General features: G+C 41.0%; 1 protein-coding gene across 1 annotated transcript in view; it reads right to left on the reverse strand.

Annotated features, from left to right (window-relative positions):
* The window catches only part of LOC108601838, a 33,436-nt gene that overhangs the window by 9,695 nt on the left and 5,894 nt on the right, over positions 1–17,847 (reverse strand). The window contains exon 2 of the mRNA XM_017989781.1: positions 6,972–7,596. Coding sequence (XP_017845270.1) covers positions 6,972–7,173 — 202 coding nt within the window. The 5' untranslated portion in view covers positions 7,174–7,596. The remainder of the gene's footprint in view (positions 1–6,971; positions 7,597–17,847) is intronic.

Consider the following 17,847-nt stretch of genomic DNA (forward strand, 5'->3'; position numbering starts at 1 on the left):
CGCCATGTTTGTTGAGGTGAAAAGTTTGCGCAAAAACTTACATATTTACACGATTCGACTAAGTGCTCGCTTACAAGTGCCTTTGCCCTTATCCTTTTGCAATTTGTTTACATGCACGGCTACAAGGAGCGCACTCCCTTCTAAATATCAATGCTGTTGCTTTTGGTTTGCCACGCTCTCGCTCTCTCTATAACTATTCCCTGGACGCACTGCAGCGCAAACAGTAAACAGTTTTCACGCTGTTTTCACCACAATTTTCCTTTTTCTTTGATGCAATCGATGGTCAGCCAGCCAGCGCACTCTTCTTTGCTTTTGTTTATTGTTTTTCAATCAGCCCAGAGTGCGTTACAATGGGAATAGCGTGCGAGCGAGACAGCAGCAGGTGTTGCCAGCAACCGCAAGTGATACTAAATTGAAAAGTTAGATGCCAATTTTTTTTGCACTCTCTGCTGCTCATGCTAACCCTAAGGCTGGTCCCTGCTCGCTGCTTGTTTTGCAAAAAGAAGTTAGCGCATTTGTTTGTGCACTAGCTGCGCTTTTTTTGCAAAGCGGTAGCTCAATTGATCGATAGCTGCACAGTTTCGATAAATAGAATTCTGCTGTGCTCTAAATTTAGAAACTTATTTCAAGCACTTTTTAATTAAATATAAAATTGTCGCCTTTTTTATAGACAATATGAAACATAAACAAGCACCTAAATACACATTTAATTTTTGTCAGCAGGTAAGTCCTTGAACAATGGCCCAAGCAACAGGCAGACACAACTTACTTTTCTTCAACATCCTGTGCACACACATAAATAGCAACAGATTTCTGTATGTGTGTGTGTGAGTGCAAAATGTAGGCATATTTATCACTGAATAATAATTTGCGAACTCTCACACACACACACTGACACACGCATACATAAATATTTACACACCATAGAGTGTAAAGCAAACAAATGTTGTTTGCTGCTGCTTTTAATATATGAGTGTATATATGTAAAATACATATGTATGTATGCATGTGTGCGGCTGCTTGTTTTGGAGAATTGTTTTGTTATTTAATAGGCTTTTGTTGCAAATTCAAATGAATATTGTTGCGGCTAGCACTTGTGCCTTGGCATGTTTGCCTCTCGTGCCATATTGAAAGATTTATCATGCACAACCAACACACACACAAAAGCGCCAGCAACCGCAGCACAGCAATAACATCAACAACATCGACTCTGGAGTAGCAGCAGCAGCCGTTGGGAGAGACACACACATGCTGCTGCTGCTGCTGTCGAGCTGTTGCTGTTGCTGCTGCCATTGAGGTGTACACGAAAGCAACACCTGGGCCCACGAATGCCAACAGGCAGCTTATGTTGACACAGTTGTGCCTGGGGCTGCATACAAGTGTGCATATAATGGAATTTCTAATAAGTATTGCCTCGGCTCTCGCTCGCCCGCCCGCTTGGGTCAACAGCGTTTAAGGTCTCGCCCAGCAGACAGCAGTAATCATCGTAAACGTCGCTGCACTTCATATATGCCTTACATATGTTTGCACTACGTGGTCAAAACAAGGCAGACAAGCCAAGCTATTAAGCCCCAGACTTGGCAAAAACTACTCATAGCGCATGAACGAACGTTTAGTTGCACAGCTGACCGCAGCAATTTAATTAACATTAAAAACGCAACTTGCAACAATCGAGCGCATAAATCAAAAGCCACCACCACCCAAAAGCCAAAGCAAATACTTTTTGCTGAGCAAGCGCATCAGGTTTTTCAAATAATTAAACTGTTTGTTTACGAGTGCAAAAGGGTTAACTGCGATTTTTTTCAGCTGATAATGAAATTTAATATACTCAGCCGCGCCCCCAAGCCGCAGCTCTCATGTCTGCAGCGCATCAGCATAAACAAAGCAGCGCTGCCCAGTCACGCCAGCATAATTTTCAAGGTGTGCTTGGACTACACCTTGAAATTTAAATGGAAATTGATTTGTTAACCCAGCGCTTTGTGCTCTATGTTGCGTTGTTACAAAGAATTAATCAGCCAACATTGTGCGCTGGCTTTAATCCTAGTCACAACTACAAACAAACTGTGTGTGTGTGTGTGTGAAGTGCGCTTGAGAGCGACGACAAATAGCAAACAAAAATAAATGCAGCTAAATGTAAAAATAATATATAACAAACTTTAATCTGAATGCTTTGCTTGTGCTCTTCAGTGGATTATGAGCAAGAGTATGAGCATAATGCCACGCCCTCAACAAACACACACACACTAACACACAACGAGCTATTCTCGTGTTGCTCGTTTGTCTCACGCTAGTCCTAGCTTTGCACAGCAGAGCGCTAAGCAAATAAAACAAAAAGGATAACAGCGTAAATATTGTGAGAAAAGCGAGGGATATGCACACAACAAGTTCTCAACACACACACGCACACACATTCTCATGTGTTTAGTTATGTATCTCTAAGAGTGCATAAAGGTCGCTTGCTTATTTAAGAATCTCTTCTACTTTTTATTTACTTGTTTTTATTTTTTGCGCACAGGTTTTCTCATTTGTAGCTGCAACTTTGCGCTTTAATATGTGTGTGTGTGTGTGTGTGTGTATTTGCTTTGATTGTTTATTCAGCAACTGCTGCTGCTGCCTGCGCCTTATCGCAATGCGTTTGCATAGCATATGAATGTGCTGCTTGCATTACGTATACGCAATGTGAGCAACATGAATCCAACTGCTAAACGATACCGAAAACGACGACGAACGTTGACGACTATTCAATTGAGGCAGCCCAGCAAATATTTTTGTTATCTTGCAGTCAGCATCGATGGCGATTTTAGTTTTCTCTCTCTCTCACTCTGTGTGTGTTTTTTTCCATTTCTTTGGCGTTGGCTTTTCTACGACTTTTTAGCATTCGGTTTGCCCATTTGATGCTGTCCATGACTCTTATCTTGGCTACAGCATCGCGAACTGCTTGTAAATAGCATTCATGGCCTGACACTAATGGAACTTTTGACCGTCCAAACAACTACCGCTACCAAATGTGTGTGTATTTTCTAAAAAATAGACACAGCCGACAATTTTTAAGCTTTGTTTTTTTATTTTTCGCTGCGCATGCGGAAGTCTATTTGTTGCAAACCAAACGGTTTTGATGGGCTTTTGGTAGCAAGCGAAAAGCTTAAAGGAATTTTTTGCATTTTTTTGGTTGCGCGCGCTTTGTTTGGTACCTTGGAACTCAATTATGTGTTGGCAAAGCTATTAAAAATAGTTGTTGATGACCAAAAAGTCATTTACAAACATGCTACGAATCAGTTTAAATCAAAGCTGTTTAGCTAATGACATTTATGAAACGAAACTATGTACAAATTTTAATTTAAAAGCTACAGCAAAAGTGAGAGAGATTGGCAAGCGGAAATTTCATTTTTGTTGTTGCCAACTAAATCTATGCATGGGACTCATGGCGCAAATGAGTTCAGACAGTTGTATTAGAGTGTGTGCGGCGCTATCTGCCCCCATTTCTTGTTGCATATACAATTTGACTGCGTTTTTGTGCCATTTGATGTGTGAATTAGTTTATGCAAACGCTCTGGCCAACATTTGTGCAGTTGTAACTGTAACTGTAACTGTAGCTGCTGTTGTTGCTGTTGCAAGTTATTTTTTATATTTTTTTGTGGCATGCCTCGCAAATCCCCGCATACCATGCAGCAAGCAGCAGATTTATAGCCCGCAGTAGTTTACAGTGTTTGTGCCATTGTTTCACTTTATTTTGGTGTGTGTGTGTGTGTGTGTGCGAGTGTTTTTTGCCATTGTTGAAAGTTTACGGTATTTTTGCTGCTGCTACTGCTGCTGCTGCTGTTGCATTTCGCACACTGTGCCCCACTCGTATTTTTGTTGCATATTTATTTCGTTGCGTTTGGCGCGTTGGGTGTGTGTTTGTGTGTGTGTGTGGCAGTGGCAAAACATTTTTGTGTGGCAATTGCGATTTTGTCGTTGTGATTTTGCTTTTACTTTATTATTTTTATACATACCCTGTTAGTTTTCAAACAAATTTTGTTAGCGGTATGCAGAACTAACATGAAAATACTTTAGACAGCTGTTAAGGAGCTATGTACGTTGTGGGATGACAGTGAGTTTGAGCTGTGCACTGGCTAATGTAACATAACATAATGTTAGCTTAACAGTCTAAGCGCAAGATCGCTTTGCTGCAGAGCAACTTAATGTAAAAAAGAGTTGAAGTTGACACTTATAACTGTTAATTATAGTAGTCATGCTCTACAGCTGAATTGCATTTTATTTAAAATTATTTTTAGAGCTTAATGCCATGTTAACTTTTTAAGGGGCATACGCAAAGTCTTGATTTATTTTTCTTGGCACCGCTTGTTTTTGTTTTTAGCTTTGTTTTGCATATGAAATTCTTTTTATTTATTTATTTTTTCTGTGCGTTTCCATTGCAGCTTAATTAAACGTGAAATATTGAATTTCCAGATGGTTGCGTGCATGAGAGCGGTAAGTGCGTATAAATATCAAAACAGTTTCAGTAAATCTGTGTAAATTTTGGAGTAGCGCACGACTGGCGAAATGCAATTTATAAAAAATAATGTTATGTAAGCAATTAAACTGCAAACACAATTTAAATTATGCCGAATAGTATGCGAATGTGATTAACAAAAACACCAAATAAAGCATCGAATCATCGAATTGTAAACTAATTGTTTGTCGCATTTGTGCATTTCGCTGACGACTAATTGACTTAAATTATTTCAACTATTTAGCACAAAATGCGCATGTCAGTTGTCCTATGTGTGTGTGTGTGAGGGATAAGCCCAGCACACACACATTCACATTCTAACATCTGCCAAATTGCGCTAATGATAAATAAATTATGCGATTTGGAGAGAAAATTTTTGCCGCGTCTCCACGTTGCCCAGTTGGGAGCAGCAGAGGCGCAACCGCAAAACAGGCAAACAAATAAACTCTCGACGCTGGCATTGCCAAAAGATAAGTATGCGCAACGTTGGCCCACGCCCAGCACTTGAAATGCTGCGGGATTCCAAAGTGAACACAGCGCAAGCAGCAAAAGCAAAACGCACATGCGTTAATAAACAAAATCTGTTGCTAATGTACAAAATAAGTTAATTATGGAGCTACGCGTAATGCGTAAATGTGGCGTTGATGATGGGGACAACTTTTGCAGCTTTTGAAATTCAAGCTGACATTAGACTGTAGAAATAATTGTGTATGTGTGTGTGTGTGTAGCAATAATATCCTTGATATGCGCTCGACTTGTTTGTGCGCGATAATTGCGTTCCATGCTAACTGCAAACAAACAAAATTCAGACAGACAGACAGACTAACAAACAAATAGCAAAATTTTGCAAGAGCGCGCGCAGTACCCGCCCGAGCAACAACAATAGATTACAAATTGCATTAATAATAAACAAACAAACAAATGCAGACACAAATAAAAGCTGAAAACTGCGACTCAACTGCAATATTTCATGACTGCTGCCAAAAATTTTTGCATGCTGCGCATAATTTCATATTGAAGAGCAAGCGCACAAAATTTATCAGTGGCTGCAGTACGGAAATTGCACTTATTTTATTTGTAATTTGTTAACCGCTTGTCAATATTATTTTCCAATTAAAATTTGATAATATTTAGCAGCAGCACTCGAATGCGTATTTGTTGCATCAATTTCATGCGCAAACAGCATTGTGCAAATTTATTGATGGAAAAAAAAAAATTAGCAAAAGTGACAACGAAATTTTTAGTTGTCTGTCAAATTATTTTTATTGATTATGCTGCGTTGTTGTTGCTTAGTCTTTGTACGCTGGCTTATGGTCGAATATGGATTATAAATATGCGCAAACAAATCGCTTAGCGGTGGCTGAGCGTCGTGCATTGCATAAATGTCAAATGAAACTGCTGGTTATTATTTTTATTTTGCTATTTTGCTGCTGCGCGCAAAAGCAAAATAAATTATAGATAAATTCTATGCGAATTTTGGCTCGAAATGCGCTACGTGTGTGTATTTATAATTAGTTTGCCATTATGACTATGGCTATATTTGAAATCTACCCAAAATTAAATTGTGTCACACACCTTAACCCCAATGCTTTTAGTGGCTGCTGTGCTGCTTCACAATAAAGTGCTTTAGTGCTCTCAGGCATAAAGAGAGATGTTGTTGACTCTCTAAGCATCAAATGCTGCTTAAGCCTTTCATTAGCAACAACATTTGAAGCACTGATTGGAATACGGATTGGGGTAGACCCCAATACATGCTTTGGTTTTTGTGTTTTTAAGTAAACGCCAAGTGAGCAGCACCATTAAAAACTTTTTACAGGCAACAACAGCTTACGTTTTATATAGCTACATCTATATCTATTTCGAAATTTGATTTTATTTAACGCTTACAGCTTGTCAGCAACAGAGAAGCTGCAGCTCTCTCTCTCTCTCACTCTCTATCTGGCTAGCACTGATTGCTGTCTCTCTGTCAGTTGGCACCTTACTACTTTCCCTCTATCACTCTCTCTCGCTCTCTCTCTTTCACTACTTTAGCTGGCGTTGTCAATCCTTTTAATGGTTTGCCGCTTTTAATGTCACGCTGGGGCTCTCAAGTGGATTTTGCTTGCTTCGTCAATCGCGAGCATCGCCCATTTACTGTTATCAAGTGGATTCAGTTGTTGCGCTTCCCTTGCTCTTGTTTTATTTGTATTTTATTATATAGCCAAGTGTTGTCTTGTGTTGTTGTTTTAAATGTCGCCTGCTTGCTGCTTGTCAATTCGTTGTTGTGGTTATTTCAAATGTTGCTGCTGCGAAGTGTGTCGCTCTTTTAATTTCATTGTTTGTCTGTCTGTCAGTCAGTTTATTGCTACAGCGTATTGCTACTCTTGGCTTAAGTGTGTCATATGCGCCGCTTCAAACTAATTGGGAAGCCATAGAGCTGTCTTGTCTGCTCTATGGCTGCCCCAAGGATAACAATAGTAGAAAAGTCTTATTAACTTACCCATAGTTATCAGCATCATGATCAGATAGCTGCTCATCAGTAGCCAGCAGTTGCTGCTGCTGTGCCAGCCACAAAGGCGTCGCTGCTTCTGTTGCACTTTCATATCCATTTGTTTGGCTTGAGCTGACAAGTTGCTGCTGCTGCTGTTTCTGGTTCGGCAATGTCTTTCACTGCCAAAGCAGCAGCAGTTGCAGTTGCACATTCAATAAACACTTCAAACTTCAACACAAACAGACACTGTGTTTATAGTTACGCAAATTATGAATACAGCGCACAATAATCGTTTGTATCTCTCGATCTGTTGTAGGCAGTGAGTATAATTAAAAAAATGCTTGACTCTGCTGTTCAGACTGTTGCTGCTGACGTTGGCGTTGGCGTTGACGTCGATTGTTCGCATTTGCATCGCACTCGGCTAATTTGCACATTTTGCTTTTGCTTTAGCTAGACGTTTTATGTTTACAGCACTCGCCATGGGCTTCCGGATTTTAATTGTTATTTGTTTGGACAGCGTCCAGTTGGCTGCAGTTGGCACTGATAATCCCAAAACACAAATATATATATAGCATATATATGTATAAATTCGTTGTATGTATGCAGCTGTTGTTGTTGTTTGCAGGAAGTTGCGCTGTAAGTGCAAGAAATAAACACTGAACTTGAGTTATTATATACATAAACAGTCTTTTGTTGTATTTTTTGAATAGTTTGGCGCGCAATATTTAAACGTCGACTGTCGTACAAAAAGTTGACAAACGACTGAAACAGAGTTGAGCCACACACACCACCAAAACAAAATTCAAGTGGAAAGTGAAGCAGACGCGCTGACGACACCAGCAACAATTCCAAAATTAGCACGCTGGAAATGTTGCGGCAGCATGTTGCACATAGCTTGGCAACATGTTGCTGGCGTGCGTGTTAGACAGGAAGCGTCGCAATGTAAATATGACAAACACTAATAAATATTAAGCCAACATAAAAAGAAGCAGGCAGCGTTAAAAAAAATAAAAATGAACGACAGTTGCTGTTGTTGTTGCTGCTGTTTGTGGCAACAGCAACATGCGTCGCTTTAGAAGCACATTTTACTCTTTGTTTACGCTAATGAGGTTGTGCACAAGTGGCAGACACTTGAACGACTAGCCTGTGGGATTGCAACAACGAGCGAGTGAGAGCGCAAGAGTGAGAGAGCGAGAGCGAGCGAGTTGTATGTGTTTTTCGCAATTGCTTTGGCAGGCGAGTCTACCCCATTCAAACTGAAGACTGAGCTGCAGCTGAAGCGCAACTTTGGCTGCCACTCAATGCGCAGCTTGTTACTGTTTGCCTCAATTCGGTGCCGTTGCTGCTGCTGCTGATGCTGCTGCTTGCAGTTTTGTTTATTTAAGTTTCAATTACTTTTTTTTTTGCTGCTGCTGCTGTTGTTGTTGTTGCTGCCACCCTCAGATTGACATGCGCTCAAGCAAAAAATGCTACTGCTGCTGCTGCCTTTCATTGTGTTGTCGGCTCAATGCCTGGCCGAGGCTTTTGTGGCAAGGCTTAAGCATTTATAAAAGCACAAGTGGCTTTAATGTTTGGTTGCTGTGGTCTTAGCTTTCAATTTGAGCTTGAGTGCAAAACATTTATAATGTTCATTAGCTATACACAACACCAACACCCCCAAAAACACTTTGGTGGCCATGTCAAATTGCCATTTTTTATGTCGCACAAGCGAAGAGCGAGCGGCAGTGGCTGGGGGCAGCTTATCGATGTCGAGCGAGCGTCGCTGCTGCGTTTTTATGTGCACACCTTAGCACACACACACACACAGAGACACAAATGCACACATAAATTACACACACACACACATACACATGCACTTCTTATGCAGCGACACAACATGCCCATGCACTTAGCAGTTTTATTGTGCTATATGCAACCCCTTGACAAGCGCAACACGTGCGATTTGAGAATTTTATAAAAGTGTTTATTAGCCTTGCCCCACACACACACACACACAAGCACACACATGTGCCGCTGTAGTTGGCGTTATTGTTATAGTATGTGTGCGCATGTAGGGGTGACTTGGCTGTAAACGACAAATTTTAGTGCTCCAATGAAAATTGAAACACATAAAAACGCGTGAAAAACCGCACAATTAAGTGGGAGGCAGCAGCCCCTCATATGTCAGTCGCGCTATGCATGTGTGTGTGTATGTGTGAAGCACCTAAATGAAAACATGCACGCCTTTAGCAATTGTGTTATATTTTACGCGCTGTCAACTGCAAATTATACTTTTAGTTTATAGGTTTCCGCTTCAGTTGTGTGCGGTGCAAGGCCAAGGTTTTCATTTTTAAAAATAGCATTTAATTAAAAATATCTAAATCACTAAATATTTCGTTGCTTGGCTACAATTAAGTGCGTTGAGTATTGCTTGGCAGCGACTGTGGCACCTATTGTGTGGCATATACAATTTGTTGCAAGCAGCAACATTGACAGCGCCCCGCTGTGTCGCCTGTCGCTTGCAACTATAGCATGTATGTGTGTGTGTGTGCCCTTTGTCAGCGCTCGAGAAATGCAAATCGTCTTTGACATGGCCAAATACAAGATAATATTTCACTTCCATATGCATAGACCCCCCCACCCAAGCAGGCACTGGCGCCCTTCTCAAGGCTAACTGGGGCGCTGCTCTGACAATTTCCGGTTGCAAGTTGCTTGCTTTGTTTCTGTTTCTCTAGCTGTAGCTCTGGCTGTGAAAATGTATGCCGTACCTTGCTTTTCAATTAGAAACATTTCAAATGCAATTAAATTTGTACACACACACACACAGAAGACACTGTCTGGGGTTGCTAGTTGCATATTTTTGGTTATACTAGCAGTTGTATGTGGCCTTGCACTCGACTGCGTTTCATTACGTGCACAACAAAGAAATAAAATGTAAAAATAAATGTATGTGATAGCTGGGCTATAATAATTTAATATAAGTGCTGGGTTTAATAAATAGTTTAATATTTATAGCATTTTAATATGAAATCAAATTGAAAACGCAGCGGCTAATAAATGTTAAGCAGGCATTATAAGCGTAAAAATGTGCATGACATTGAGGTTGCTGTATGCGCTATAAGGCGAGTATAAGAGTTTAACAGCAGCAACAGTAGCTTAACATATACGCTGTTGAGCGAGCTTGAAAGTTTAACAGCAGCAGCAGCTTAACATAGCTGTAAGTTATAAGAAGATCGGTGAAGTTTACAGCATTACAACTAAAGAATAATGAATACAACTTAAGTTTAATTTAATTATATTAAATATTTGTAGCAGCTTTTTATGCGCTACTGCTGTATCTATTGCTGAGCTTAGAAATTCCTACACACTGAGCCAACACTTAAGCCTTGAACAATAGCAAACTACAATACTCAATTTTCAGGTTTGCCCGCTGGTCAAATGTTTGATTGGCGTTCACGATTAAATGGCGTAATTATCATTGCGCAATGTGCCACAGCGAGTTGCAACACAAATGTTAAATGATGAGCCCAGAACAACAACAACAACAATGCTGCCGCATTGGCATTGTGGAATGTATGTCCGGTATTTACGTTTATGCACACATTATTGAGCCGTTGTCAATGCTCTGCTGCTGCATTGGCAATTATGCTTGAGGCCAAGTGTTGCAGCCTGGCTGGCTAACTGTTTGTTTAATGTGTGTGTGTGCGTTTTGCCTTTGTTGTGGCAGCATTTAAAGTGTTAACAATATGAAATATATAAAACCACACGCATAAATATATAAACATGCATTAATGCAATGCCATAAAGTTGTGCGTAAGTTTTAATTATGCCGCATATTTAAGGCCATTAACGCATAAAATGTTTAAAGCCATTTAAAACGTAAACTTTTAATGCAATTATACATTTTGTAACTTTGCAGCTTAAAGTTGCGCGAGCGCCTTAAATTGCCAGCAGAAGCGAAAAAAGTAAACAGAAATTCCATTGAAACACCGCGAGAATGCCATCAAAATTCAGCACTGGCTGCCCTGGCAACCACTTCAAAAAACGCACACAGAGCACAGAGCAGCAAAAAAAAGCCAATAAAAGCCTACATCTTGGAAATCCAAACAAATTGCCAGCACTAAGTTCTATATTTACTTAGAGACATTGACAGTGGCCCAAGCGCACAGCGGGGGGCGTTGACGGGGTGGACACACTAAATTTGCATTTGAAACATAATAATCATTGACCTTTTTATAGCTTCAGCACGCGCTTTTTAATAAATTGTTTACTTCCCCAATGGCTGCTGCTGCACGAAGAAAATCAATGCCCCAATAAGTCTGCCTATATACTATAGTCGGTGGTGTAGCCTCTGTGTGCGTCGTAAAACGATTTGGAAATTGTATCTTTTGGCCTCGGCGCGCCCATAGCTTTGACAATTTTTCGTGCAAGCGACGAGACGAGCGACGTGTGCGGCCAAAAGGAAGATACAATTGAATTTCAGTGTTGGCAATTTAATTTCTTTTGTTGTCAGCGGCATAAGCATAACGAGAAACGCTGCCACGCCCATCAGCTACACACAGTCAGCCAGGTCTTGCCCCTTGCCCCTTGCCTTTGAGGCGGGCGGCCAAGTTGTTTACAGCTGCGATTGCTGTTGGCATTTTGTTGACAGCAGGACAATGGCAAAAGCACGCTGGGATATCCGGCACACAAAATTAAACAAACAATGACAAGCACCAAGCCACAGCGCACAAGCCTCAGAGAGCGAACGTTGAGTGACCCCCAGCAGCAGCACGACTAGTGATTCATCAGTGAGGCACAAAGGCCAAAATATAAAAAAAAAGGGGGCATCAGCTGGGCGTGTCTGGCAGCTGCTACTGCTGCTGCTGCTGCTGCGTTAGCGGAAGTGTAAGACACAGGCAGCGACGCTGCCACAATGTGTATGCCACATAATGACAGCCACTAGCTAAAAAGAAAATGTACAAGTAATAGTAGAGCAATTTTCACACACACACACACTAAAGCCAAGGAGCAATGCGTAGCGCAAGGTCACGCCTTGTTGACCAAAAATTCAGTACAAATGAGTGGCATTTGCTATTGCTGGCTCGCCACGCTTGACCCACAACGGCTTCAGTTCTCCGTTCGTAGCAAACCAAACAAAGCAAAGCAATAGCTGCAGTCTATCATGCTGGGCTGCTGGACTGCTGACTTGCCGTTGAGCTTGAGTTTGAGCTTTGAGTGTCTCACGCTACAGCGCACCGCATCGCACTGAACTGAACTTGATTTTTGGACACAATTTGCGCTAGTTGCGCTCAAAATTGGTCAGCCCTTCCCATTGCGAAGGCACGAAACAAAGCGCTGGCAGTTGAATGGCGCTCGACTCTCTGTGGCTGTGACGTATTGGTCTGTGGCCTAGACTGAAGTGCGTGGCAACCGCATAAAACAATTGTTGTCGTTTGTTACACTTTTGTACACAGCTGCTTGACCCAATAAGCAATGAAGTACGTTTTGGCTACAGCCAAGACTGCTAAGGGAGGGATGCGGGGCGGGGGGCCACTTCAAGCGCAACAAAACAGCAATCAGAGGGAAATAAGCAGAACGCAAAGCAGGCCAACAAGCTTGTTGGGGCTGCTTGTTGTTGCAAAAGCAAAGCATAAACAAAAAAAAAAAGGTAACGTGTATCCTTTGAAAAGCAAGACATAGCTTAAAGTGTAGCAGTCTGCAAATTGAAGCGTACAGTTTGTCGCTTAAAGTCGAAGCATAAAAGCAACTCGGGCTAACAATTTTAATTTCTATGCTTAAAGTTTGCAAATGGCAGGCAACATTTTTAGCATAACCACAGCCAACCTCAAACAATTTAAGTTAAACCTCTAACTCAACAATTTTTTTATTGACAAAAGTTCTACTTTTAGCTTTCGCTTGGCTTGGCCCAAACTTACATTCATATTGAAATAACCTTGGAGTTCTTTGCGCTTTGAAGTCTACGCATTTCAAGCTAAATATATCCATTAACTATTAAACATTGACTTTTATACGCCTCAGTTGTCGCATTAATATTTAACTTTGTTTAAAGACAAGCAACAGCAAATTGATTTATAAATTTCAATTTATTTTTATGTTGTCTCTGTCACATTCAATTTCCAATTTCCATTTGCTGCTGTACTTTATTTTAATGCAGCTCATTATAACGTTGCGTCGTTTAACAAATCAAAGCAGCTTAAAGCTGCCGTCGGACTCACATTAAAGTTTGCCATTTCGTCATAATGCTGCTTAGTTTATTCATAAACTTTGAGTAAGCCATAAGTCTCGCGACCTATTTAATGAACACAAAGCCGCCAATCGCCTGACTTAATGGCAAAACATTTTTACTGCTCCTTATGCACACAACAATGGCGTCATTAGCAATGTCTGTGGTGCTGACAACCTGCTCCACCAAAATGTTGCTTTTGAGCGGATGTAACGTTTCCGGGAAATTGTCGGAAATGGCGTTTTGAGCACGAAGCTCGCAGCTAGCAGCTCGCAACGTTCGTTGTAGTGCTTATGTTGACAACGCCTATATTTATGTTATTATATATGTTGATGGGCAAACGGAATGCCAATGGTCTTAGCCAGCTTTTGGCCAGCTGCTGTCTCAGGTAGCAATAACAACTAATATGCTTGTAAATAAAAGTAAGTCTTTAAGCTACTCGGAAATGCTAAAACGAGGCATAAGCGGCTTGAAGCAGACAGCAGCAGCTTGGGCCCATTGTGTAGACACATATTGCTTTTGCTTAATGCAATCAGAGTCAATGCCAATGCAGTTGAAGTTTAAGAGGCTGAAACACTTACTTAATGGAAATTACTTGAGAGCTGCTGCTCAGCCAGCCGCACTGCCAATGATAGGCAAGGCACAAGCACAAGCCCAAGCTGCAGCTGAGCAATCACGTGCCGCAAAGGGCGAGCAGGCGGAATAGGGAGCGGGAGGAGCAGCAGCTATGGCAATGAAGCCACTTGAGTATGTCATGTCCGCTCGATTTTTGCTAAAAATCATTTAACAGCCATGTGCTTGATATGTGAGCGACACAAACAGACACACACACACACAAACACACACATATAGATGTTTGCGAAATGCTGTCAATTGATTGAGTTGGCGCCACACACACACACACACACACAACTGTTTAAATTTTTACTTGCCTGTTGTCAGCAGCAATGTCATAGCACGTAATGCGAACGTGTAGTCACTCGCTCTCTTTCACTCTCTCTCCCTCTCTTTCGCTCTCTGCGTGTGTCTGTGTGTTAAGCAATTTCAAAATTGTTGTGTTCAATCAGAATCGTTTTGCCAACGCCCAGGCAAACAACGAGACTACAACAAGCACTTCAACAAGCGCAGCATCATTATCATCATCATCATCATCAACAACATAGTCAGAGCTTGCGCTGAGTTCTATGCTACATTATTTACTAAGGTAGAGCTACTAGAGCTGAGCAGCTTAAGCTGCTCGTAGCATAAGCAATCGCTGTGTGTGTTTATGTTAAGCAGAGGCCAAGTCATGCTAGTCCAAAGTCAGTTGGTCATCGAGCAGCCGTTAAGCAAGTTATTTGTTGTACTTACACACACACGCGCACACACTCACACATATGTTTATTTGAGCTTGAATTTAAAGCAGCTGCGATTTGCTCATGCTTAGCAGTTTAACGCTGCTTATATAAAACTGTTCAATCGATTTACATTTCAACTATAATTGCTTACAACTTTTTATGCATTGAAATATGTCCCAGTTGAGTTCAAGCAGTCGCTTTGGCTTTGGCTATTATCTCGAACTGGCGCGGCGCCTAAAGCAGCGCCCAACATATGCAAAAGGACTTTGCTCTATCACCCGCTGACCCTAATGCAAAAATAGCACAGAATGCACAACAAAGGGCCAAGCAGTAGGGCCCTGCCACGTGTATAAACTTTACACATAAATAAAATGTGAAAACAGCCAAAGAAAATGTGCGTAGTGCGCTCTCTACTCCTTTCATTTTATTTTTTTGCTGCTTGGTTTTGGTTTTGGCGCAGGTCAAAGATAATAACAATAAAAAATCGCTCAAAGCTGCTGCCAACAGCAAAATAATATATAAATAAAACAGCAAATAAAAACTAAAAACAAAAGCAAACAGGCAACAGCAGAAAACTTGAAAATCGCAACGACTGCGACTGCTGCTCCGACTGCTGCTGCTGCTGCTTCTTAGTTATTTTTCTAGAAGTTTTATTTCATATTGCGTAAAGTTGAGTGAGTTAGCGTTGGCATTTGTCAGTTGTTGGCTGTCAGCGCGCACTTCCGGCCTGCTACACGCCGCGTGTCTATGGGCGACATGGCCACAGTGCTCGCTCAGCTCTCTACACAGTTTTGCAACTTGCCGCAAGTTTTAATAAACTTGCCAAGTTTTGTGCTATTTTTATTTCCCATTTTTTGCTTTTTGCAGATTTTTAAGAGAGCGGGTTGTGCTAGGAGCTGGAGTTGCCTCTGAACTTTTACAAGCCAACTCAAATTGAAGCTGTTAAAATAGCGTATTGTTTTGCAAAATACTTGACCAGGCCACCCAACACTCTCGTGGGTGGGCCTGTTGCTTGTAAGTGGCTCACACAACTTTTTAAAGCGACAAATTGTCAAGTTTTATGCATTCGAAGAGTTTTTTATTTTTATGACCAACGCAATTGCCGTCAATTTGATGATCACTTAAGCTCGCTGGAACTCAAAAATCATTGCGCTTGCAACAATAAACAGCTGAAAGCGTTTCAAATGGCAATGCGAGTGAGAGAGGCTGTGGCAATATTATTGTTGCCGCAGTGGGCCGCTAATTAGCATCAGTTACCAAAGCAATTGGCGGGGGGTGTGTGTGTTGTTTAAATTACGCTGAACAACAACAACAACAAGCAGCTGAGAGGAGTTTGCTGGCAACATTTGTGCGCAACAACTAAAATATTTGCTCAATTTCGCAAGTAAACCCACAAAATGCTGTCGGTAGTTATACATGCCTGCCTGTTGATATATGTGTGTGTGTGTGTGTGTTTGTGTGTGTTGGTGAGACGTTGCTAGCTAGCTAGCTGCATGTGTACTTAGAAACTTTGCCAGCATTAGCTTTGCTGTGGCGGGCAGAAAAAACTTTCAAATGAGACGCTCTCAGGCTGACGTAGAAATTATGCTGAAAATAGCATTACAAACTAAGGCACATGAACAAACACTAACACACACACACACACGCACACGCACATAGCTGCAAGTATTGATATTGCTCTTGCCACGCCTACAGCAGGCAGCACCTGCTGGTTTGCCGCAGCGCTTGTAACTTGCCTCACTCCGCCGCCGACGCCATTTGCTTTTGCCTTGCAGCTTGTTGCATACATTTTGGCGCACTAATTAAAGAAAATTTGCACGACAAGCGCGCACAGCGCCACTCAGCATATAAGTGTATGTGTGTGTGTGTGTGTGTGTGAGACAGCTGCTGTGTAACTGCAACTACTCGGCAATGTTTATTTACATTTTGCCAAGCTCGAACATTTGCATAAATTGCAAAGCAAACAATTTAAGAAATTACACGCAAGCAAATTGTAAAATATGCACAAGTTGTGCAAACAACAATTACAGTCTCTCTCTCTTAGAGAGAGAGAGAGGGAAAACTTTTAAAACCCAAGTACATTACTTAAATTATATTTGCAGCAGCACAAAGCTTTTAAATCAATGCAACCCTTTTGTCTTGGCAATTCCTAAAAATAAATTACTTTATTTTCTACTGTACTTTTAGATTTTTGACAAAAGTTTGTTTACACTTCATACCATTCAAGCCACAACACATTTACCTGTTAGCTACTACAGTTGCAACATATAATTTGTAGCATGCAACAAAGGAAAATGTGGTAGCGCTTGTGGCATTTATCATGCATTTATTTCCATTTGCTAGACCTCAGGTTTATCTTAATTAAAAGCAATTGCAAAAATTGAATGGCCTGTGTAAATTGCAATGAAAATAATTTTTAGTTAAGCATGCAACTTTGATATACACTTTGTTGATATTGCAAACGAAATAAACCCAAAATATGTTGTCCAATATCAAAGCTAAATTATTTTTAGAACTCGTGTGCGTTTTTGAAAGTTATTAAATTCTTTTGCGCAGCTTTTTCGCCGAATTCAGAGTAATAAAAAATAATCCACATTCTCTCATATGTGCGACAACTTGCTAAAAATAGAAAACGCAAAATGAAAATTGACAAGTCAACATGTGCTCTGTCAATTTGACTGTTAATCAAGGTCATGTCTGGAGCGCCAAGCATTTAGCAGAGGGTTAGGTGGGGGCAGCAAAATTTGTTAAGAGCATTTAGAGGGAGCGGGCGCAGTCGCTTACAAATTGAGTAACTCAGTTAACCGCCTTTGATATGGCGTTTGCTTTGACAAACTAGCTGCAACTTGAAAGCCAAAATAAAAAATAAAAGTTTACAAGTAAAGCTTTTAAACTTTGAAGCGCTTGTCAAGTGCTCTTTGCCTCACAGCAATATACATACAGAATTTCAGTTAATTTTGGGTTCACAACTTGCCAGCACACACACACACACAAATATGAAAGTGTTTGTTAGACAGGTGTCTCGACTTACTTGCCACTTGAAAGCGTTTTGCGCAGTGCGTCGTCATAAAAGGTCAGCAAGTTACGCAAAACAAAAAAAAAACAAACTAATTCACTTTCAAAGTGGAAAAACAAAGCCGGAAAAAAGAAAAAAATGCTGCATAACCGCAACTTAATGAGTGGCCCCAAAAATAATGTAACTGTAACTGGGACTGCCGTGCCACGCCTCGCTCATTAAAAGTAACCAAGCTCTGGTCTCTGCCACAAAAACCAAACAGCAACAACAAAAAGAGCAGCAGCGTACAAGAAAAAAAAAAGCCACTGCGCCTTTGGCTAACGCTGA

Source organism: Drosophila busckii, chromosome 3R (genome assembly GCF_011750605.1).
Source record: "Drosophila busckii strain San Diego stock center, stock number 13000-0081.31 chromosome 3R, ASM1175060v1, whole genome shotgun sequence".
In the NCBI taxonomy this organism is placed as follows: domain Eukaryota; kingdom Metazoa; phylum Arthropoda; class Insecta; order Diptera; family Drosophilidae; genus Drosophila; species Drosophila busckii.